Source organism: Cnephaeus nilssonii (assembly GCF_951640355.1).
Source record: "Cnephaeus nilssonii genome assembly, chromosome: 15".
Classification (NCBI taxonomy): domain Eukaryota; kingdom Metazoa; phylum Chordata; class Mammalia; order Chiroptera; family Vespertilionidae; genus Cnephaeus; species Cnephaeus nilssonii.
The window spans coordinates 14,851,741-14,876,663 of record NC_137086.1 but is presented as its reverse complement, the minus strand read 5'-3'; the positions used below and the strand labels follow the sequence as shown (position 1 = coordinate 14,876,663).

General features: G+C 46.0%; 1 protein-coding gene across 1 annotated transcript in view; it reads left to right on the top strand.

The window, feature by feature from the left end:
• The first annotated feature begins 6,503 nt into the window (after window positions 1–6,503).
• Window positions 6,504–24,923, top strand: part of LOC307112143 (xanthine dehydrogenase/oxidase-like) — a 64,083-nt gene continuing 45,663 nt past the window's right edge. Inside the window, exons 1-6 of the mRNA XM_079792563.1 lie at window positions 6,504–6,597; window positions 11,109–11,166; window positions 15,326–15,422; window positions 16,670–16,778; window positions 19,895–20,021; window positions 20,885–20,946. Coding sequence (XP_079648689.1) covers window positions 6,556–6,597; window positions 11,109–11,166; window positions 15,326–15,422; window positions 16,670–16,778; window positions 19,895–20,021; window positions 20,885–20,946 — 495 coding nt within the window. The 5' untranslated portion in view covers window positions 6,504–6,555. The remainder of the gene's footprint in view (window positions 6,598–11,108; window positions 11,167–15,325; window positions 15,423–16,669; window positions 16,779–19,894; window positions 20,022–20,884; window positions 20,947–24,923) is intronic.

Below are 24,923 nucleotides of genomic sequence, written 5' to 3'. Positions count from 1 at the left end.
AGTATACTGAGGCCAAGAGAGTGATTTTTGCCAAAGGTCACACAGAAGTGGTGGAGCTAATATTCAAGCCAGTCTACCTACATCAAACCTGAGGTCCTGCCTCAGCCTTCCCGCTTTACCTTGAGAGTTTCTTGGGACTTTGGCTAGAGACTGGTAGGAAGTAAAGGGCTTGGATAGCTGGGTGGATCAGTGAATAGAGGAAAAGCTGCTCGATCACAGAGGCGAAAGGTCAGGGAGAAGTCACCCATTACCAAACACTACCCCAGGCTCAGCCCCTCTTTCCTTCTTTCTTTTAGAGCAGGGTTTCTCAATCTTGGCTCTATTGACATGTTAAGACCAGATAATTGTTTGTTGTTGGGCCTGTCCTGTGCATTACAGAGTATCTTGTAGCATCCTTGGCCTCTGTCTACTAGATACCAGTAGCAACCCTTCCTGGTCATAGCAATAAAACACAACCCCAGCCATTGCCGAATGGCTTTTTTTTTAAACTTAAAAAATAATTGTTTAAAGTATTACATATAGTAGTACATATGTCTCCTTTTTTCCCCCCATTGACCTTCCCCCAGTCTCCCCTACCCCCTGTCGCATGCCCTCATCCCACCACCCCAGTGTCTTGTGTCCATTAGTTGTGCTTATATGCATGCACACAAGTCCTTTCATTTACCTCTTCCTCCCTGCCCCCAACACTCCCCAGCCTTCCCACTGTAATTTGACAGTCTGTTCGGTGCTTTACTGCCTCTGTATCTATCTTTTTGTTCATGAGGTTATAATGTTCTTTATTTTCCATAAATGAGTGAGATCATGTGGTGTTTTTCTTTCATTGCCTGGCTTATTTCACTTAACATAACTCTCTCCAGGTCCATTCATGCTGCTGCAAATGATAAGAATTCCTTCTTTTTGATAGCAGCGTAGTATTCCATTGTGTAGATGTACCATAGTTTTCTAATCCACTCATCTGCTAATGGGCATTTAGGCTGTTTCCAAATCTTAGCTATGGTGAATTTTGCTGCTATGAACATAGGGGTGCATATATCCTTTCTGATTGGTGTTTCTAGTTCCTTGGGATATATTCCTAGAAGTGGGATTACTGGGTCAAATGGGAGTTCCATTTTTAGTTTTTTGAGGAAACTCTATACTGTTCTCCACAGTGGGCTGCACCAGTCTGCATTCCCACCAGCAGTGCATGAGTATTCCTTTTTCTCTGCATCCTCGCCAGCACTTGTTGTTTGTTGATTTGTTGATGATTGCCATTCTGACAGGTGTGAGATGGTACCGCATTATCGTTTTGATTTGCATCTCTTGGATATTTAGTGACTTTGAGCATGTTTTCATATGTCTCTTGGCTTTCCTTCTGTCTTCTTTCAAAAAGATTCTATTTAGGTCCGTTGCCCATTTTTCTTATTGGATCATTTATCTTCCTTTTATTAAGTTGTATAAGTTCCCTGTAGATGTTGGAGATTAAACCTTTATCAGTGATAACATTTGCAAATATGTTCTCCCATGCAGTGGGCTTTCTTATTGTCTTGTTGATGGTTTCTTTTGCTGTGCAAAAGCTTTTTATTTTGATGTAGTCCCATTTGTTTATTTTCTCCTTATTTTCCATTGCCCTAGGAGCGGTATCGGTGAAGAAATTGCTTCAGCATATGTCTGAGATTTCTCTGCCTCTAGTATTTTTATGGTTTCCCGTCTTATGTTTAAGTCCTGTGTCCATTTTGAGTTTATTTTTGTGTATGGTGTAAGTTGGTGATCTAGTTTCATTTTTTTGCATGTATCTGTCCAATTTTCCCAACACCATTTATTGAAGAGACTGTCTTGACTCCATTGTATGTTCATGCCTCCTTTGTCAAATATTAATTGAGCATAGTGGTTTGGGTCGATATCTGGGTTCTCTAGTCTATCCCATTGGTCTATATGTCTGTTCTTGTGCCAGTACCAGGCCGTTTTGAGAATAGTGGCTTTGTAATACAGCTTGAAATCTGGTATTGAGATCCCACCTACTTTGTTCTTCTTTCTCAGGATTGCTGTGGCTGTTCAGGGTCCTTTTTTATTCCAGATGGTTTTTTGGAGAGTTCTTTCTAGGTCTGTGAAATATGACATTGGTATTTTAATGGGGAGTGCATTGAATCTATAGATTGCTTTGGGTAGTATGGACATTTTAATGATGTTGATTCTACCAATCCATGAAGATGGTATGTTTTTCCATCTGTTTACATTTTCCTCTATCTCTTTTTTTCAGTGTCCTGTAGTTTTCCATGTATAGGTCTTTTACCTCCTTAGTTAAGTTTATTCTTAGGTATCTTAATTTTTTTGGTACGATGGTAAATGGGATTGTTTTTTTTTAGCCTCTCTTTATGTAAGTTCACTATTGGTGTATAGAAATGCCATAGATTTCTTGGCGTTAATTTTGTATCCTGCTACATTGCCGAATTCATTTGTTAAGTCTAATAGTTTTTTGATGGAGTCTTTCAGTTTTTTTATGTACAATATCATGTCATCTGCAAATAAGGACAACTTTACTTCTTCTTTTCCAATTTGGATGCCTTTTATTTCTTCTTCTTGTCTAATTGCAATGGCTAATACTTCCAGTACTTTGTCGAACAGGAGTGGTGAGAGTGGGCATCCCTGTCTTGTTCCTGTTCTTAGGGAAAATGGTTTTAGTTTTTGCCCATTGAGTATGATGTTGGCTGTGGGTTTATCATATATGGCTTTTATTATGTTGAGATATGATCCTTCTATTCCCACCTTGCTGAGAATTTTTATCAAGAAAGGGTGTTGGATTTTGTCAAATGCTTTTTCTGCATCAATTGATATGACTATGTGATTTTTATCTCTCAATTTGTTTATGTGATGAATCACGTTTATTGATTTGTGGATATTGTACCATCCTTGCATCCCTGGGATAAATCCTACTTGGTCATGGTGTATGATCTTTCTGATGTACTGCTGGATCCGATTTACTAAGATTTTGTTGAAGATTTTGGCATCTATGTTCTTGAGGAATATTGGCCTGTAATCTTGATTTGATTTCTATCTTCTTGAATTTGAAGAGACTTTGCCTGTGACCCAATATATGATCTATCTTTGAAAATGACCCATGTGCACTTGAGAAGAATGTATATTCTGTGGCTTTGGGGTGAAATGTTCTGAAGATGTCAATTAATTCCATCTGGTCTAGTGAGTCATTTAGGATTGATGTTTCTTTGGTGATTTTTTGTTTAGAGGATTTGTCCAGTGGTGATAGTGGGGTATTAAAGTCTCCTACTATAATTGCATTGCTGTCAATCTCTCCCTTGATATCCTACAGGATTTTTTTATGTATTTGGGTGCTCCTGTATTGGGTGCATATATGTTTACCAGAGTTATTTCTTCTTGTTGGATTGCTCCCTTTAGTATTATGAAGTGGCCTTTCTTATCTCTTTTTATGTCCTTCACTTTGAGATCTAATTTGTCAGATATAAGTATTGCTACCCCAGCTTTTTTTCATTTCCATTCGCCTGAAAAACCTTTTACCATCCCTTCACCCTCAGTCTGTGTGAGTCTTTTTTTCTGAGGTGGGTTTCTTATAGACAGCAGATATATGGGTCATGTTTTCTTATCCAATACGTTACGCTATGTCTTTTGATTGGGGTATTTAATCCATTTACATTTATAGTTATTATTGATAGTTACTTGTTTGTCGCCATTTTTATTTTTTACCCCTGTGTTCCTTCTTCGCTTCCTCTTTCTTTCCTTCTTTCTTTCTTTCTTTCTTTCTTTCTTTCTTTCTTTCTTTCTTTCTTTCTTTCTTTCTTTCTTTCTTTCTTTTTTTTTTCTACAGCAGACCCTTTAGCATTTCTTGCATTGCTGGTTTGGTGGTGATAAATTCCCTTAGTCCTTTTTTTGTCTGTGAAGCTCCTGATTTCACCTTCAATTTTGATTGATAGCCTTACTGGGTACAATATCCTTTGATTCAGACCCTTCCTTTGCATGACTTTGTATATTTCATTCAATTCCCTTCTGGCCTGATGTGTTTCTGTTGAGAAATCAGTTGCTAGTTTAATGGGGGATCCTTTGTAGGTAACTTTCTGTCTCTCTCTGGCCACTTTTAAGATTTTTACTTTGTCTTTGGTGTTTGCCAATTTAATTATAATGTGCCTTGGCATCAGTCTTTTGGGGTTCATTTTGCTTGGGACTCTGTGAGATTCTTGGATTTGTGTGGGTTTTTTCTTCCCTATATCAGGGAAGTTTTCTGTCATTATTTCTTCAAACAGGTTTTCTATTCCTTGCTCAGTTTCCTCTCCTTCTGGTACCCCTAATATGCGGATGTTGTTTTGTTTTGTGTTGTCCCAAAGTTCCCTTAGGCTCTCCTCTTGCTTTTTAATTTTTTTTCTAGAAGCTGCTCTACTTGGGTATTTTTTCCTACCTTGTCTCTAGCTCACTGATGCAGTCCTCTGCTTCTTCTAGTCTACTCTTGATGCTTTCTATTGAGTTCTTCATAGCAGCGATGTCATTTTTCATTTCTTCTTGGTTCTTCTTCATTTCCTCTTGGTTCTTACACGTATTGTCAAATTTGTCTTCCATTCTTTTCATCCATTTTATGACCATTTCTCTGAATTCTTTCTCTGACAGGTTGCTTGCCTCCATTTTGTTTACTTCCTTTTCTGGTGATGTCTGCTTTTCTTTCATATGCGGGCTATTTCTTTGTCTCCCCATGATCTCTCTTCTCCGGGTGTCTGGTTATATAGTTCTCTCTCTCCTTATCCCAGGCGAAATCTGACCATTCCGTGAGGGAGTGTAGAACTCCTCTGAATCCGCGTGCTTGAGCCATTTGGGGACCGGTATTCTCAGGTTCGCAGTTGTTTGGTGGGTGCCGTAGTTGTAGATTCCCTGGGCTTTTCAGGCGTCCAATAACATCCACTTTCTCCTTCAAGATGGCGCGGTCTCTGCGTCCAATCCGGTCGATCCAGGGGGGAACCCAGCAGCAGTGGGAGCTTCCCAGTCAGGGGAGCCCTGTCCAGCAGTCCCCCACAAGTCTCCTGGAGTTTAGTTGTCCCTCAACACACCAACAAACTCCCTGTGCGACCACACACTCTCCCTTTGTTTTATCACTCACACACTATCTTGCAGTCTGCCTTCCTGTTGGCAGCCATCTTCTTACTCTGCTGAATGGCTTTGAGGTTGGGAATCCTTGCCCACCCCAGTTAAGAATCATTGGTTTTTGATGACCAACCAACATAGTTTGCCCTGGACTGAAGGGATTCAGTGCTAAAACCAGGATAGGTGGGGGCAAACTGGGATGATTGGCCACCCTACAAATGGAATTTCTTCTCCTGCCTACATGAAGGCTGTGGTTGGGAGAGTTGCCTGTGTGGATAACATGGTTGTCCTGTAGTCTTCCGTTTCTCTCAGCTGCTTCTGTGCAAGGCACTTCTGCTTAATACTCCTTTCTCTCCACCGTACTCCACATAGCTTGCCAGAAGTATGGGGAAAGTTACCTGTTTCCAAGGGCTGTTTGAGTAACCGTGTGGGTCCTTTTAGGATGAAAGGAGACCAGAGGGAATGCTGGTGTGTGTGTGTGTGTGTGTGTGTGTGTGTGTGTGTGTGGACGGGGAGGGGCATTTGGGTGCCGGAATGCAGAGAGCTCATTGGTGCTGTCCCGGTGGGCAATGCACATTTGTTTTTACATTAGGAGTTTATGAATACTGGATGAGGGCAGGTGTTCAGCTCTGAGCTAACTTGGCCTATGACTAGTTAGTGTGTGCATTTTAAGTTATTTGGTATTAGGAAATATGTTTATGAGATACTCTGATGACATATTAAGGGCACATTCCTGAGATACTTAAGTAAAAGAAAAGCCTCAGAAATGGTTTATTATTAGCATTATTTTTGTTGTGTTGTTGAGTATATATCAGCAGTAGTAATCAGTACTTTAGTTCTTTGCAAATTGACAAAGCGCTTCCAAAATATATCATATGTCCCTCAGCCTTCTGCTTTTGGTGTCATTGGTGTGCCCATTTAGAGGGTGAGCACAGCAGAGTTCTGAAGGAGATAAGTAACTGGCTGAGGTCCAATGTCAGGTTTTGCATCTGGATCACTGGGTACCACATCTGTGACCTCCATATTCCTCCAGAAGGATGAGCCCTGCATGTACATGCACTCTGAGTCTGCATTGCTGTAACTCTAAATGGTGAAACCTCAAGCTCTACTGCCCAGATTCTGACAATGGTCCCTCCCCCTTCTCTGTCTTCAGCCAGTGGGAGGATGAAGCAGGTTCCAGAGAGCAGTGCCAAAGACCCATGGTAACCTTGCTGATTCTGTGCCTTCCTCTGTGCTCTATGACACAGGTGTTGGGAGTGTGATTTGCTTGTGAAGGATTACTTTCATTTTCCTTGATTTTGCAAACCAGTGGCTTTTTGCCAGGAACTCTACCCCCTGAGGCTGTACACGTTCCTTCCTATTGGCCTACTTGGTCTCATTATTTTTGGGAGGCGTATTTTTCAAGTGACAGAGGAGTGATAACTGCCCTTGCCTCTTGGGAGTGAGGTACCTGGAGTTCAGGGGCCCCACCTGTTGACAATGACAGCGGACGAGTTGGTTTTCTTTGTGAATGGCAAAAAGGTAAGCAGGAGCTGACTTTTGCTTTGGCTTCCCTGCTCCCTGGAAAGGGCTGTGTGTCCTGTGGAAGAGGCTGTTCTCTCTCTTTCGTGTTCTCTTCTCTCTGTCTCCCTTTAAAGGTGTGGCTGAGTTTGGGGTGATCTTGGGGAAAGAAAACCTTCTCTGGGCTAGAACAGAGTCAAGATAGATACTTAAGGGGCAAAGGAATGAGGGGAAGGGAAGTGAGGAGAGAAGTGTCTGTGATCTTCCCCCACCCCATCCACCCCACACTGGCAGGAAACTGAGGAGAGAGGACAGAGTTCTAGGGGAGACTGGAGGTCACCCACCACACTTCTATTTCTGTATTTAATCAAATATGTCCTAAGGCTTCTGTTGATCTCTTTACCGAGGTAAGGAACGGAAACACGTTTTCTTGCTAATATCAGGATATAAGGTGTACGCAGCCTTTTCTTCTGATATTTCATGTATGGATATATAGCAGCTAACTTGTGGGAATACATATACTGACATCTTGTGGCAGACACATTTATTTTCATGAAGGGCATACTTGCCCCTGCCCTTAGTTCTACAGATTAATATTGCAAATCCCTTTAATAAAAATGGACCATTTGGATTATCTTCATGGGTGCCCAGGGATCTAGGGAAGGTCAGGGTGGGATGGGGCAGAGGGGGACTTATGATATGGGGACCATGTCCTTGCAGCACTGGAAGGATGAGGACCTTTGCAAATTGTAATGTAGGTGCAGAGAAAGAGGGTGCAAGCACATTACATTGTCTCCATCTTCATCTTTCCCTCCCTACACTGCTGCTGACTTGCTTGTATCTGCTTTAGTTCCGCAGTTGGGAATGAATGGGACAGTAAGAGGGATTGTTGCACATTGCAAATAGCCATGTGGACCATGTGAATGAATTATGTACCCAGTGGCCCCCCCCCAAAAAAAAGGCAATTTTATTTGTTTTGTTGTATTGGCAGTTTTGAGAAGAAAAACAGGGTGACTTTCCCGGTAATTTTCAAGAACTAAACGGTGCTTCATAGGACATCTAGTGCTTAAGTGTTAGGGTGTGTTTGAGTGACTAGTAAGAAAATTCCATGAGCTACCCTAACATCAGTGTTCCAAAGGCTGTGGATTCAGTGAGTGGTGTCACCGGGAGGCACAGGGGAGCGGGGTCAGCCATGCCCTTCTGGGTTCAAAGTTGTCTCTCCATGCCAGTTTCTTTCCAGGATTGGCATCTGGCAGCGAACCAAGAGGTAGGGCGAAGCTTCCACGTTGGTGGCAGTAGGACTTTTGCACCCAACATTTCCAACAATTTTATTGCATTCAGCAATTACACTGTAGAGATTTAAGAAACAGTTGTTGAATTGGCTTTCTAGAAGGGTGTCTTCTGTGGGATTGTTCTAAGCAATTTTTACATTGAATGAGCAGCTGGGCTTAATGACTTCCAAGGCCACGCCCCCTCTAAGGTTGATTTTTTTATTGAGCCATCAATTCCTGTATGTCAGTACAAGCTTCTGTTCTTCTTTACAAATTGTTTGCCCCGATGCACTGGAACATTTGAAGGGAAATCTGGCTTGGCAAAAATTGCTTTCTCATGAGTTTTATTTTCACCTGACGAAAGCAATTTTGAATTTGTAGATGGTATTATCACATCAAACCCTATTAAGGCCAATTTTGGTGATGAATACCCATGTTTGAGAAACTGCTGGGAAGAGGACAGGCAGTGCAAAGAGTGATGAGGTAAAAGCAGTACTCTAAAAACAAGACCCAGCCAAGAAATCCCCAAACAAATTAAGGCAGGTGCGAGTCCCAAATGTTCTAGACCTTTTGTTACAGGACATTATACACAGACGTTATCAAACAAGGGGCCAGAACTTGGTGACTCACTCTTCAGTGTGAGCCTTCTACTCTCCCTGTGCTTCACTAGCTGGGGTCCTGGGGAGGATGTAAGATACCAACCATCAAGTACCCAGGGGGCCTTCTCTTTGTGGTGATGGGCCTTGATGGCTGTTGTTTTCACGTCTTCTTCTGATCGGAAGTCAGAGTGGAGGGGAAAGAGCTGCCCAGGGTTTTGCTATTGTAGTGATAGTCCTTTGGGAGGGTAGGATCCTTGCTTTTTGGAGCAATCGCTCTCTGTTTAGTGGAGACTGTGGCATTTGGAGGAAGCTAGGGAGGTTTAGCATATAGGGTGCAGCTGAAGGTGTCCAATAGTGATCCCCCCAGAAGAAGTCAGTGTCAGTGACTGGAGCCTCCCTCTCTCCCTCCCTCACATCATGGACATTTTGCAAGTTCCTCCCAGCCCTGGGCTTGTGGATATACATGGGCTGGAGGCATTGCCACTCAGGAGTTTATGAACTAGTTGCAGAGGTGGATTATGGTTAGGCAAAGTAATATATTCCAAAATGTATTTCACAGGAAACTATCCCCATGAGATACCCTTCTTAGATATTCTTAAAGCACTCAGCCCAAGGCTGGCACAAAGTAGGTACCTAGTTCATGTGAGTGGGATGAATAGATGAATAATAAAAGCCCTAAAAAATCCTCTGGCAAAGAAATTTATTTTTTAAACTTTGTATTTTAAGTTTGCAGAAATTTTACAGGAAGGATGCAAAGAAATATTAAATAGACTTTTCCTACCTGTTAACATTTTTCCACATTTGTATTTTATTTCTCTCTCTCTCTAGATATGTATTTATAGGTACCTACATAGATATGTAGGTGTATGTATTATATGTACACAAATATATATTTATTTATGTATATAAATAATAGAACTAAATATATAAAGCATAAGATTTTATTTCTGAATCATCTGAGGGTAAATTTCAGACATCATATCCTCTTACCCCTTAAATTAAAAATAAAGATATTATAACAGAACCAACAATTTTAAAAATCAGGAAGTTTAGTGTTGACATAATACTATGATCTAAAATCTATAAATTTTATGCAACATTATTTCAATTTTTTCAGTGATGTCCTTCATGACTCCCCCCATCCCGCCCCAGCCCAGGATTGAATCTTGCAGTTAATTGTCAAGTCTCTTTAGTGTCCTTTAATCTGGAACAGCTCCATAGCTCTCCTTGTCTTTTGGGATGTTGATGTTTATGAAGAGAACACATCAGTTGTTTTTCAGAATGTCCCTCATTTTGAGTTTGTGTCATGCTTTCTAATAATTCCATCCAGTGTCTGCACTGTAGGTTGGGAGTTCCAGAGAAATGGAGGACATCATGTCAGAGTCGGCATTAGTGGGTGTGAACTTGCTCCTTGGGTGAGGTGCTCAGGTTTCTGAGCTGTCAGGTTACTCTTGCTTCCTTTATCATTAGTAAATGATCTGTGAGAAGGTATTCTGAGGCTGTAATTATCTCCATTATCAAACTTTCACCCACTCATTTTATTATTTGTTAATATTAATCATTCTCGGCTGGATCTATTATGGGGCAGGTTATAAGATGGCCAGTCATGTTTATTAATTGGTTTTCTTCTGCCAAGAAAACTTTCCCTTCTATCCCATTTCTTTCTTTCTTTATTAATTATGAGTTCAGACTCATGAGTTTTAACTTTACTTAATGGATTATAAACCCATTTTGGCCATTATTTGTGTTGGTGATTGAGGTTTTCTAAAACAATCTGCCTAATGTAGTGTCTCCTAAGCTCCCTTCCCCACAAAGTGTTTTTTCCTGTGGGATACCCACTGGCGTCCCATTGAGAGAGGGTTCTATGGGGTTTTCTGGGGGCAAACCCTGCAGCCAGGCCCTGAGAGTGGCACAGCCATTCTCTGTTGGAATTCAGGGAGGTGGGCTTGTGGATGGGGTGATATGGAAAGCCTTCCTAGGGAGGTGTCCAGGGTCTTCTGATAAGTCAAGATGCAGATGGAAGAGAAATGAAATGGTTGAAGACTTATGAGTCAGAAGGTAGATGGTGTGTTTTCACTGGAGTACGAAGACCAGTTTGGTAGGGAAAGTAGCGGGGCGGGGAAGGCTGAAAATGAAGATGGGGGACATATTGAAAAGAGCCTTGACAGACAGCCTAAGGAACCTGGGAGACCTTGCAGGTCACTGAAGGCAGAGCAGGGAACCGATGTGATGTGATGGAAGCAGAGCTGGAGGGCAGGAGGAAGGACCCACTTGGAGAGAAGACAGTAGGTAAGTCTCTCACGTCTGTCTACAGAACAGGCCCTGGGGATCTTTAGTTGGTATATTCACAGGTGTGATCGGCAGCTGGAAATGATGTGACATGTTTGATTTAGAGAGGGCTTTGCCTCGGTCAGCCCAGCACAGCAGGTGCGACACCTAAGTGCTCGTGGTGGGTCCTACTGTAGAACCTTAGGATTGAAGATGTCAGCACATAAATAGTTTGGCTTGTAGTTAATATGTTCATTCTTATGGAATTTTCAAGGAAAAAACCCTTTAGTTTTCGTAAGATATTTAACACATTCCCATTAACTTTAACAATTTTTCAGTAAGAAAATGGCTAAGTACACCTATGATTTACTAGTATTTTTCTGTTATTTTGTAGGTGGTGGAGAAAAATGCAGACCCAGAAACAACCCTTTTGGCCTACCTGAGAAGAAAGCGTATCCTGACTTTGGAGTGGGGTGGGAGGGGGGGCTGGTGGGACTCCTTCTCTGGGTTGCATGTCATTTCCTAGTGACTGCTGGGGAGGCTGTGGCATGTGGAGGCAGGAGCACTGGATTGGGGCTCTGGACACCTGCATTCTAGCTGCACTCGGTACCTGTGCAACCCTGGCAACTCATTTGAGCTCTGGGTCTGCAATTCTCAGCTATTGAATAGGAAGATCATTTTTGTTTTTAATCTTTATTGTTCAGATTATTACAGGTGTTCCTCTCCTCCCCGCCCCCTGCCCAGCTCCTCTCCAACCGATTCCTACCCTACCCCAGGCTCTCGCACCCACCTCACTGTCCTCATCCCTAGGTGTAAGATCTTTGCCCAATCTCTTCCTGCACCCCCCCACACCCTTTTCCCCCTGAGAATTGTCAGTCTTCTCCCTTTCCATGCCCCTGATTCTATTACATTCACCAGTTTATTCTGTTCATCAGATTTTTTTATTCATTTGATTTTTAGATTCACTTGTTGATAAATATGTATTTGTTGTCACTTTGTTGTTCATAATTTTTTATCTTTACCTTTTTCTTCTTCTTCTTCCTTTTCTTAAAGAATACCCTTCAGCATTTTATATAATACTGGTTTGGTGGTGATGAACTCGTTTAGCTTTTTCTTGTCTGGGAAGCTCTTTATCTGACCTTCAATTCTAAATGATAGCTTTGCTGGGTAGAGTAATCTTGGTTGTAGGTTCTTGCTGTTCATCATTTTGAATATTTCTTGTCACTCCCTTCTGGCCTGCATAGTTTCTGTTGAGAAATCAGCTGACAGTCGTATGGTAACTCCCTTGTAGGTAACTATTTTTCTCTTGCTGATTTTAAGATTCTCTCTTTGTCTTTTGCCCTTGGCATTTTAATTATGATGTGTCTTGGTGTGGTCCTCTTTGGATTCCTCTTGTTTAGGGTTCTCTGCGCTTACTGGACTTGTAAGTTGTCCCAGAGGCTCCTTACTCTATCTTCATATTTTTGGATTATTTTTTTTTTCTTTTTGCTCTTCTGGTTGGGTATTTTTTGCTTCCTTGTATTTCAAATACTTGACTTAATTCTTGGAATTTACTAGTCTACTGTTGAATCTCTGTATATTATTTTTTATTTCAGTCAGTGTATGTTTAATTTCTGACTGGTCCTTTTCCTTTTTTTTTTTTTTTGGCATTCTCACTAAGATCTTTGAAGGTCTCACTAAGTTCCTTGGAGGTTTCTAGAAGATTCTTGAGTAACCTTACAACTGTGATTTTGAACTCTATATCCAGTATTTTGCTTTCTTCCATTTCTTTCATTTGTGACATGTTTCTTTGTCTTGCCTTTTGGCTGCTTCCCTGTGTTTGTTTCTATGTATTGAGTAGCTGCTAAGTCTCCTTAAGTTGATAGAGTGGCCTTGTGTGGTAGGTGTCGTATAGGGCCCAGTGGCTCAGCCTCCCCAATCACTTGAGGTGGACACTCTTGGTGCACTCCTTTGTGGGCTGTGTGCACAGTCTTGTTGTAGTTGAACCTTTATTGCTCTTGGTATCACTGGGAGGAATTGACCTCCAAGCCAACTGGCTATGAGGACCAGCTGTGTCTACAATGGAAGAGCTGTTGTGCAGGAGACACCCTTATGGGGCAGGACTTGCTTTAATGGGGTTTTGGTGCTCACTGAGTCTGCCCCTTGAGTGTGTCACTTATGGATGTGAAGAGTTGTAATCTGGATGGTCTCACACTGACCACTGGGTACACTGGCTCTTGGATCTCCAAGGAGATGCAAAGTCAGCCACTGCCTAGGGCCACCCAGCAGGAACTACAGAGAGATCTGAAGACTCCTCCTCTTTGTATTGGGTTTGGAAGTGCCCAGACGAGTCCAGCTGCTGCCGGCCTTGGGCATTCTTTTGATAGTTTTGGGGCTCCCTGACCCAGCTGTTGCCTGTTTGACAAGTTTTCGCCTGAGAAAGGACAGGCCATTCATATGCAAAAGCTGCTGCACACAGCTTGGGTGGGGTTGTAAATTGGGTGGGGTGGGGTCTCAGGGAATCTCCAGGGTGAAACAAACAGCAATGGCTGCCAGTCAGCACTGCACCGAAGAGGTCCCAGCTCAGGAACAATGACCGCTGCGAGTACCTCCATCTGAAAGAAAGCCACCCTTGCGTTCCTGCCCTGATGCCAGACAGTCCAGTTTCTCCCTGTATGTGTCTGGGTTCCCCAGAGTCTTACCTGGAACTGAAGTTCAGAGCAAACAGGAGCTTGTATCTTCTTCCCAATTAAAAAAGCAGTGCACCTGGGTGCCTGCCCATTCTGCACCTCTGCACTTCCTACCAGTCTCAATGGACTTTCTTCTTTACCTCTCTGGTTATAGTACTTCCATTCAGGCAGCTTTCCAGAGGTTCTGGATGATAGTTGTTCTATCTTTTAGTTATAATTTTGATGTGGTTCTGAGAGGCAGCAAGTACAGGTGTTTACCTATGCCACCATCTTGGTCCTCTGGAAGATCGTTCTTGATGCTCCTTAAGATCTCTTCCAGTGAAAACTCCAGTGAAGCCAAGGTTTGACCCTGGGCCTGTAAAACAAGCAGCTCCCATAGGCACTCATTAGCCCTGGCCAGCTTCATGGTCATTCCCACTCAGAGGACCCGGACTATCCAAGCCCATCTCTGCCTGAGGCCTAAATGGGCTTCCTGGGGAAAGTTTCCAGTTCAGAGAAGGTGGAGAGAAAGTCAGAGGAAGCAGTGTGTGTTGGAGAAGGGAAGCCTGAGGTGGGGAACTATGTAGAGGTGCCACCCGTTGTGGAAATGACAGTGCTGGGAGGCTTGGGCAGGGGACACCTGACAGGGATTTCAGATTCTGCTCTTCATTCAGCCTGGGGAGGGTGCCTCCCAAACCTTGTTAAGATTTTATTTGTTTAGTTATTTTTAAACTACAGTTGACATTCAATATTATTTTGGATTGGTTTCAGGTGTACAGCATAGTGGTTAGATAATCACATACTTTATAAAGTGTTCCTCTCCCCCCCTAATATTTCCAGTGCCTACCTGGCACCATCCATAGTTATTACAATATTATTGACTGTATTTCCTATGTTGTACTTTACATCCCCATATTTTGTAATGAGTCCTTTTAACGTTTGTTCTTTCAGGGTAGGAAAATATTCTGAGTCCCTGGAACAAAAACAATAATAAAAATATAACAGGAGCTGACATTTAATGAGCACTTACTATGTTCAGGTGAAGTTCAACATGATTTCCGTGGGTTATCTCACTGGTCCCCACAGCAATGCCTCTGGCACAGGAGGAAGTGAGGTCTGCACATGTTGAGGGACCTCCTCACTTGTGCATTCTGGGAAAACATTGACACAACCTAGACTAAAGCTTAGAGCCATGCTCTTCACTGCTACCTGTACTGGAAACTCTCCAGGGGTCTGTTGTCAGGACAATGCTCATCCTGACCTCTTGTTCCCAGAGGCAAGAATATCCAGTGGCTGATCCCAGTGACATATCTGGGAACAACAAAGGATTGTTTCTACACCCACAGAAGTGAGCCTGCAAAGTATCAGATTATTTATTTCCGCAAGTATGTGTAAGACATGGCTCCAATATTGGTCTCTCACTTCAAAAATATCTTCATTTTAATTTCCCTTCATATATACTATGGACTGGACATTCAAAAGGCCAGGCCCAGCCCTAATTTGGGTGCCTGTATTTCATCAGCCTCAAAGGTTCAGGATAAAAAGCTGGGACTCAGCCAATCCCAGAACAGATCAACGTCTCTCTCTGGTCGGAGTGACTTCATGGCAGCCCGGCTGGGTGGATATGACAGCTGCCCAGATGCTCAGATTTTGAGGTGCCCAAATCTCTTGCCTCGGGATATCACAGGACTGGGGGGCTATAAGGCCATGCCTGGAAGACCCTGACACCAAGAAAAGTTTCTAGTATTCAAGTCCTGGTCAAGTGGATGGCTCCATCCCTGCCTCCTGGGGTCAGTGCAGCCTCTCTGATGAGGAGGCCGTGTGGGTCTGCTGCCTCCCTGGTGGAGGGGCCTGTGTGTGACAGTGGATGGCTCTACACTCGAAGCTCTGTCTATTACTTCCCAGCAGCCCATCAAAGACGCTTTTTCTCTGAGTTCATGTTCCTTAACCCTTGACCATTCAGTGGGGCTGACCGGGACCAAGCTGGGCTGTGGAGAAGGGGCCTGTGGAGCTTGCACCGTGATGTTTTCCAAGTATGATCGTCTCCAGAACAAGATCATGTATCCTTTTCCTCTGGCTGATTGCCCATGTGAGGACTATGAAGCAACAGTCAGCTTGTGAGTAGTTGAGCGAGTGTGTGAGTATGTGTGTGTGCGTGCGCATGTGACCTTTCTAAAATTCAGTCTCATTTCACATCCCATGAAATCCTTCAATAGGTCTCCATCACCCCCAGGATAAAGTCCAATCTCTTTGCTTAGCACAGGAAGCCCTTCACAACATACCCTACCTTTCCTCTCCAGTTTTCTTTCTCTCCATGGGCCCAGCACTCCATTCATCAGTGCATCCTAGTCCCTCCTGCAGAGACAATTGTGAACAAGTAACATTCCATTCCCACTAATTTCTTGGTCTTTGTGTAAGCTGTTTTCTAAGTCTTTTTGAATATCCTTTCTTCCAGGACTTCTGTACATGGCTTTTTCTGGGAGGCTAAGGATGCTCTGCTATCTTTAGGACTCAGAAAAATACTACCTCCTCCAGGAAGCCTCTCTTGATCTCCTAAACTGTGTTAGGTGCCCTTTGTCTGAGCTAGTCCCATAGTGCCCTGTGCACAGCCCTCCTCAGCACCGATAATAAGATATTTAAATTTCACCTTCACATTGGCTTATTTCCTGGTTGACTGCAAATGATTAAAGAACAGAGATTTCATCTTATTCACCTTTACTTCTCAGCCCTCAGTAGAGTGCCTGGTGTATGGTTGGCAATCAATAACAGATCAAGTGAATGAATGATGGATAAAGGAATGGATGTAAGCACGCTCTAAGGGGTTGGTATCTCATGTCCCCTGAGAAATGGGGGAGGTAGAGGTGGGTGAAAACAGGAAAGCAAAAGTGCCTGGAGGTACTAAAATTGAAGGGCCCTACACAGAGAGGAGCATATGTTGGGCCTGGCACCTGCCAAAAACTTCCCCTTAACTCAGCCTCCAGGGTCAGGCTGAGTAAGAGGCGTTTGAAAGTGACCCTGATTCTCTTGCTCCAGCTGGGGGGCAAAGGGTGCCCTTCTGCCTGACCCCCAAATGCAGGAGGGTTCAGGCCTCACGGGGGGGTGGGGGTGGAGGTCGGGAGGGATGTGTCCTTTTTCCCCTCGGTCAGAGTCTTGGGTGGAGAGTCAAGAACAGCTGTAGAAGAGAAAAGGACATAATGTAGAGTGGGAAGAAATGACACAGCATTACAGTCTCCCAGGCCCTGCACTTAATCAGGTCCATCCTGATGGCCTGAATGGACAATGGAATGACCTTAATCTGGGGTTTCAGCCACTTTTCTGCCAATGCCTGCCTGGCCCCCATCTGCTCCTTGCACCATGTTGCCGTGACGACTGTGGAAGGGATAGGAAGCACCAAGTCCAGGCTGCATCCCGTGCAGGTAACCAGAGCAAAGGGAGTTCATGACAAAGCTACAGACTTGCTTTGGGTTGTTGGGCTGTCACCCCTGGGCAAAGGAGGCGTTGTGACCGGGCCACTTCCCATCTCCTTAGGGGTGGGGGGTGGGGGGTGGGCTGTGAGGCAGAAAAAGGAGGAGGCGCCCATGCTGCAGCTCTCTCCTGTGGCAGGGTGAACGTAACATTGCATGACTCCAAGGGGACCAAGAGATCAACTGGATCTGGTGGCTGGACAGTCCAGCTGCAGGGAGGAGAGGTCGGGGAACTTCCTCACCTTGAGCTTGAATATGCTTGGGAAACCTCCTGCCTTCCCAGATTCAAGATTCCAAGTGCTCTGTGTCCCTTGATAAAAAGCCCACCTACTCCCTGCCCCCTCGAATGGTAATTCCATTGCACCTCTCACCTGCCCCCTGCAGATAATATAAATGTGGGCTGCTAGGCCTCCATCCTCATTAAATGCAGGTAAACAAGGCCTGAATAAGAGAACAGAGACATTCGAGTGTCTGACCAAGGCTTTCTTTATGATGCTACCAGACCCCCTGGGAACAGATTGAAACTGGGAATGCTTTTGGGTTAGAGTGGGCAGTAGTCTGGGAGGTTTTGTGGAGAGAAGCAGGATGCTCTCAGGTGAAGTGTAATGGAGTACCTGTGGGAGCAGAGCACTGCGGGAAGGAAAGGCCATTATTCCCAGTGCTTTTTGTGTGAAGAAACTGAGGCAGGGAGGTCTTTGGGAGATTACAATCACAGAGGGTGCCAGAGCCACACCCAGGTCTTCGTCCTGCCTTGACCATTCGGGGAGACCAGTTGTCCAGAGCGTGCTGTCCTTGGGCTCTGACGTGAATGTGGGAGCCAGGGCCTCCGGTTGAGCAAGCTGGTTATCCTCCTTGGGAGGAGTATCTGGGACCAGCCAGGTGAGGCCAGTGCAGGGTGGGGATGGTATTGCTTCACCTCTGTGACTTCATTCTTAGCTTAGGCAGGAAAAGGGACAATTGCTAAACTTGTCCAACCTGAAGGAGATGTGAGAAGGTTCATTAGGGATTCTTATAATTATCCTTGAGACAAATAGATGAAAGAAAGAATGAGCAGTTTAAATACTGAGATCATATATGTGTAATTAGGCTAAAACCCTGCCTTTCCAGTGACACAAATCCTTATTCCCATGCTCTTATTTTGGTTCCCAGATAAGCTGTAGAGCTAGATGCCACTTTTCCTTGTCTACTCAGTTTTTTCTCTTGGTTTCTATGACACTACACTCCCCTCATTCTCCTCCCATCTCCATGCACTGGTCCTCTCTGCCCAGTCCCTGTGGCTGCAGCTCCCCAGGGCTCCCTCCCGGGCCCTTCCCTTCTCCATCTTCACACCCTTCCCATCTACATGTGAGTTTAATACCATCTACATGTGAACAGTACGCATATTTATGTCTTCAGCTTTGACCTCTCCTCAGAGATTAGGTTCAGATTTCCAGCTGCCTACTTGGCATCACTACATGGTGTCTAGTCTCAAATGTAACAAAGGCCCATTCTTGCTCTATTTCTTTCCTCCCCAGTCTGTCTCCATCTGAGTCAATGGCAAAAGCACCCATCCACTTGCTCAACACAAACATCTAGGAGTCACCTTTGATGCCTTCTCTTTTACGCCACCCCCACTCCATCCAGAAGTAGTGTTTACCTCCCAATCCTACAGTGACACCTCCTTTTTCTCTCAGTTTCCCTATTACTGCTTGGTCTGAGCCGCCATCCCCTCTTGCCTGATCCTCTGTTTCTAGTGTTGCCCCCCCTCTACCACCCATTCCCCACCCAACAGCCAGAAGATTCTTGAAAAACATAAATTAGATCTTATCCCAATATGGCTTTCCATCACACCCAGAATAAAAATCTGGGTCCTGACCCTGACTTACAAGGAGGTACTTGATCTCTGCCAGAATTTCTCTTGTTCCAGCGGGTTCCATCCACACTGACCCTTAGTCACTCTAGCATACCAGGCTTTGCACATGCTGTTCCCTCTGCCTGGAATACACTCTTCCCTGATCCAAATTGTTATTAAATTCAACTTAAAAGTCACCTTTTCAGAGCCATCACTTCTGACCACTTCGAGGAGCCATGGTCACCCAGGGTCCTGTCATCCTGAACTAATTCTTACATATCCCTGATCTCCTCCTGGATTTTCTTTTTTGTGTGTGTCAATATTTTTCCAACTAGGACATGAGCTTCATGAGACCAGAGACCTTAACTCTCTTCTTTACTGTCTGGTCCCTTACCATGTCTGGCACATAACAGTTTCTCTGTAATTATTTATAAAATGAATGAATAGATATGCTAGGCCTGGGCATACAATATTCTAATAATTTTACTTAATGTAAGTGCCAAGAGAGACTTTTAAGAGACATAATAATAATAATAATAATAATAATAATAATAATAATATGGAAAATCTCCTTATAATCAAAATCTTGCAGGTTTGAAAATTTTGTGATAGTCAATGCATATCACATGTTCTATATGATCCATTTCTCAACTCTTATGTCCCCACTGGATGTTGAGAGTTACCACTAGACAGTGGTATTGTAGTTTGGAATAAGATGCATTCAGTTGGTTCTGAACAAAGGCTGGTTGAGGTGGATTGCGGGGCAGTGTAGGTAACAGAAGGTGACACAGCTCTTCGGTTCACTGTGAGTGTCTCTGGGTAAATCTCTTAATCTCTGGACCTGCTTCCTCCTCTGCTCAGTGAAGGGAACGGAGGGAGAGAAGATGCTTCTGGCTCTAATAGTCACTCTTCTCTGAAGGGCCGTTCCTACTAATAACGATCACTGCTTGAATTCCCACTGTATGCCAGGTATAATGGCAAGAGTTTTTGTGAATTATCTCATTGAATCCTCGCCACAGCTCTAGAGGTAAGTACCAGGACGAGGGACCTGCGGCTCAGAGAGGCTCGGTGATGTGCCCAAGGCCACAGTTGGCAAGTGGTGGTACTAGGATTTGACTTAGTGCAGCGCCTGCTGCCCACACTGCCTGGTCGACGTGGGGTGGCTTCAGTTGAGTCACGTAGCAAGTCTGAGAAGGGTTCTGCCAACACAGATATCCATGTCATCTGTCCCTTTTAGGAGAGAATTGCCAAAAGCCACGGTTCCCAGTGCGGGTTCTGCACCCCCGGAATGGTCATGACCATGTACACGCTGCTCCGGAACGAGCCTGAGCCCACCGTGGAGGAGATTGAGAATGCCTTCCAAGGTATGGGCCCCGGGCACAGCCCAGGACGTAGGGTGGCAGATGGGGCTCTGAGGGGGTCAGTGCAGGGCCTGAGTGGAAGCCAGGAATGGGCCAGGAGTCTGAGGCACTGCCTAGAAGCTCAACCTACCTGCATGTGTTGGCTAAGATCTACTGGAGGGCTGGCCTCTCTTAGTTTGAGGAACACACAGGTGGGTTGGAGACAGCTTGCCTTGGTGTTTGTCTTCCCAAGGTGCCTTCCTGCCCTCCCTCTACACTGGGGTGGGTGGCAGTGGGGAGACCATTTGGAAACTCCACAGGGCCTAGTGATATCACTTCCTTTCATCTCAGCTTTCACCAGGACAGGACTCTGCAGTGCAAAGGCCCATCTGAAAAGGCAGCCAGGATTCTGAGCTCGGGCAGGGATGGGTTCCCACATTCCCTCAGTGCAGGAGCCTAGGAGTGTGGACCAGGTGTCTGTTTCTCTGACGTAAATAGAGAAGACTCCCCATCCATTCACCATTTCAGTCCATCATTTATTCAACCAGTTATATTGAGTCCTATCATAAGCCAGGCACTATACAGGGGACAAGGGACATGGGGATAAAAGACACCATCCCTCCTCCAGGGAGTTCGTACTCAGAGAGAGAGAGAGAGTTTCACTCATAAAACAATGATTAGGCACCATGGAAGCACTTAGGGCATTTCAGGAAGTCTTCTTGGAAGAAGTGGTAGATGTTTTGAAGCCAGCAGCACAAGGGAGGAGGAGGGGCATTCTAGGAAGAAAAAACAGAATATGCAGAAGGCATCTGAGCCTCGGGCTCAGCCAGAGCCCCTCACCTGCCCTGGAGCCTGCACTGACATCGCCCCTGTTCCCTGTCCCACAGGAAACCTGTGCCGCTGCACGGGCTACAGACCCATCCTCCAGGGCTTCCGCACCTTTGCCAGGGTAAGTGGGTGCCCCAGGACATCAGTGGCCCTGCTCCTAAAGCAGCAACACCCTGCAATCACAGTTGGGAGGGATGCCAAGGGCCTCTGCATTACAGAGAAGAGAGAGAAGATGGCCAGGTGGCAGGTCCTCCCACTGCGGCTACCTGGCAGGGGCGGTAGACTCTGCCATTCTTATTCAGAGAGGGGTTCTCACCAATAGTACCAGGACTTTTTCTCCAGGAAGAGCCTGGGGAACTGGTTCCTGGAAGAGGCATGGTTCCCCAGAGCTAATTTCCTCCAGGGCACTTAGGCTTGGCAGCCTTCCTTGGAGACTGGCCTGCTCAGGCCATGGCACAGGTGCTGAATGACTCAGTACCCAGGCGCCTCATCCTTTCCTCTCCTGGCTGCCTTCTGCAGTTGGCGCTCTGCTGGGCTGATGAAACTGCTGATCAAATCGCCAGTTTGCGAAGCCCTGCAGTGTTCACAGAATGCTGAGTGAGAAGCCACAGCCAGGTGTGTGGGCATCGCTCATATACACACAGGCACACACCTGCCACTGGCAAGGAGGACTCATGGCTGGCCTCTCCTTTCTTGGCTTAATCTCCTCAGATTTTACCTGATTCTCCCACTGGGTCAGGTTGATCCTGACTCCAGTCAAACACCTCCTCTCAGGGTGATTCAGGGTTGCTGGTAGAGTCAGCTTTTTGTAAGTGCATTACAAAAAGGAGTGTTTTGCCCTAACCGGTTTGGCTCAGTGGATAGAGCCTCGGCCTGTGGACTGAAGGGTCCCAGGTTCGATTCCGGTCAAGGGCATGTACCTTGGTTGCGGGCACATCCCCAGTAGGGGGTGTGCAGGAGGCACCTGATCCATGTTTCCCTCTTACCCATGTTTCTAACTATCCCTCTCCCTTCCTCTCTGTAAAAATCAATAAAATATATTAAAAAACAAAACAAAACAAAACAAAAACCAAAAACGGAGTCTTTCATGCAAATAATTCTCAGGGGTGGAATTGGAAGTGGGGCTTATAAGGTTGGAAGACACCACACCCTTATGAGGAACTAGGAGGTGTGAATTTAGAGAAAAATGATTGAAAACTCAGATCTAGAGTCTGCAGACCTAGGTTCAAATCCCATTTCATCACTTAACTGGTTCATGGCCTTGGGCAAATGTCCTTGTTTCTAGAATGCGGATTATAATAATACCTACCTTATCATGAATGTTGAAAGTACTTCTTGCAAAGTGTCCTCAGAACAAGCCTGGGCATATCTTAAGTATTCAGTAAGTGGCAACTCTGAACCACAATGCCGGTCTGTTTCTTCCATGACTTAATACTTGATCTCTATAAATGGTGCAGGCTTCCCTGAGAACCAGGAATTGTTCATCTTGTCCATGAGTGTATTCATAGGAGGCTGCTCAAAGAGAAACAATTTAACCAGCCCTCCTAGTTTCTCAAAAGAGCAGGGCTTTTGAGTGTAGCTGATAATTATGCTCCTTCCAAGGGTGTAACTGGGTCCTGACTCCATTGTTTGGCGACACTTCCCTCTGTCCAGCTGCCAGTCAGTGTGGAGCTAAGCTGAGCTGAGCAGAGCTGAGTTCTCTGAGCAGCTGACATGCCCTGCACAGTGTCCTTGGAAGCTCATGTCCATGACTCATTAGAGACCCCCAGCCGTTATTCAGAGCCTTTCACTCTTTGAACAAATATCCTCACCTGAGGAATGAGGATATTTTTTCCATGGATATTTAGAGCGAGTGGAAGGGAGGGGGAAAAGAGAGAGAGAGAGAGAGAGAGAGAGAGAGAGAGAGAGAGAGAGAGAGAGAAACTTTGACATGAGACAGACATATTGATTGGTTGCCTCTTGCTCGCACCCCATCCATTCAACCTGCAACCAAAGTATGCACCCTTGACCAGAATAAAACACATGACTCTGGTCTGTGGGTCCCATGCTCTAACCACTGAGCCAAACCAGCCAGGCAGAGCCTTTTCACTCCTGTTTTACACACAGTTCTCACAAACCTGGCCATCTCGTCTTCATGGCCACGGCACACTCTAGAAAAGGGTGAGGAGCATCTTCTAGAGGGAGGCACACTGTTCCCAGTGAGAAATGACAGTGTCCATCCAGCAGCAAGGAAGGAAGGGAAGGAACCATAAAAACAGCCCTGAGCTCAGTGTCTCCTGAGAAAAATGGAAATCCCTGCAGGGGGGAGGCAGTCATATCCAGCCTCAGTAGCCCTTGAGGGCAATGACGCATTGTCCATCACAATCGTTTATGTCATAAACATGTCAATGAATTATCAAGAGCAAAGATTTAAGTAAGAACATGTTGGCATTCAATGCCCTGGAAAAATGTGTGTCTGTGAAATACATCCTTCCCACCAGCACTGCGTGAGTGTGGCTGGTGCCCCTCACTTCACTTGGGACCTGGTGATTCCCTGCATCACTCCTTCTCCAAGAAGAAAGATGAGAAGGAGCACTATAGAAACCTTCCTTCCTTCCTTCCTTCCTTCCTTCCTTCCTTCCTTCCTTCCTTCCTTCCTTCCTTCCTTCCTTCCTTCCTTCCTGTCTAAATAGGAAGGGCAAGGGCAAGGTGGGGGTGGAGAGGTCCAAACCAGGGCAGCTCTGAGATCTGATGGCAAAGCTGTGAATTCCAGAGGGGCCTGTACTTAGGGCAGCGTTTGCAGATGGTCAAGGCAAGAGAGATTTTCTCTCCCAATGCCAAGTCTGCCAGTGCCTTCCAGTTCTCAAGGGCCACACCCTGGCCCTCTGAGAGCTTTCTTGGAAAAAATAGTAGGTTGTGACTCATCCTTCGGGAAATTTCAGGATAGAAGTTGTCTCCAAAGACTCATGTGCTGAGAGGCTGCCCCCAGTCAGCTCCTCCAGGAATTGGCTGCCCTAGAAATGTGCCTGAAAGTTCTCCCCACTTGACCTCTCAGCACAAGTCTATGATTTTGGAGTGTCCCCTGGGGTCCTGAGCTGGGAGTCCTGCTTTCTTTGGGACACATCAGTCAGGTGGGAGGTAGCAAGCTGGGCTCTCCTCTGTGTTCTGCTATTGGTACCCCGAGAGGTCCTGGTCAAGTCCTTTCCCCATAGGTAATGGGTCATCAGACCTGTGCACTCTCCCCGGAACAGGCCCATAATGAGGAATAAAGAGCACTTAGCTTTCTGGCAGGAAGTATCTAATCAGTTGTGGTGAGGCCCAGGCACACTTGCTGGACACAGCTCTGGACCCAGCAAACAGTCTTGGACATTCTCATTAGGACTCCACAAAGACTCCGACCTGGGAGGTGCCCAGACAAGAACTTGGTTGATCTAAAAGAGGGGGCTCTTCTGGGTCCCGGGTCCGGGTGAGGCCGTGGGCCCCTGGATCCGGGTGAGTATGGCCCCGGGTCCGGGTGAGGCCGTGGGCCCCTGGATCCGGGTGAGCCTGGGTCCCGGGTCCGGGTGAGGCCGTGGGCCCCTGGATCCGGGTGAGCCTGGGTCCCGGGTCCGGGTGAGGCCGTGGGCCCCTGGATCCGGGTGAGCCTGGCCCCGGGTCCGGGTGAGGCCGTGGGCCCCTGGATCCGGGTGAGCCTGGGTCCCGGGTCCGGGTGAGGCCGTGGGCCCCTGGATCCGGGTGAGCCTGGGTCCCGGGTCCGGGTGGGGCCGTGGGCCCCTGGATCCGGGTGAGCCTGGCCCCGGGTCCGGGTGAGGCCGTGGGCCCCTGGATTCGGGTGAGCCTGGGTCCCGGGTCCGGGTGAGGCCGTGGGCCCCTGGATCTGGGTGAGCCTGGGTCCCGGGTCCGGGTGAGGCCATGGGCCCCTGGATCCGGGTGAGGCCACACGCCCCTGGGTCCGGGTGAGGCCACGTGCCCCTGGGTCCGGGGGAAGCTGGAGCCTGGGTCCGGGCGAGGCCGTGTGCCCCTGGATCCGGGTGAGGCTGGATCTCGGGCCCGGGAGAGGCCACGCGCCCCTGGGTCCGGGTGAAGCTGAATCCTGGGTCTGGGCGAGGCCATGTGCCC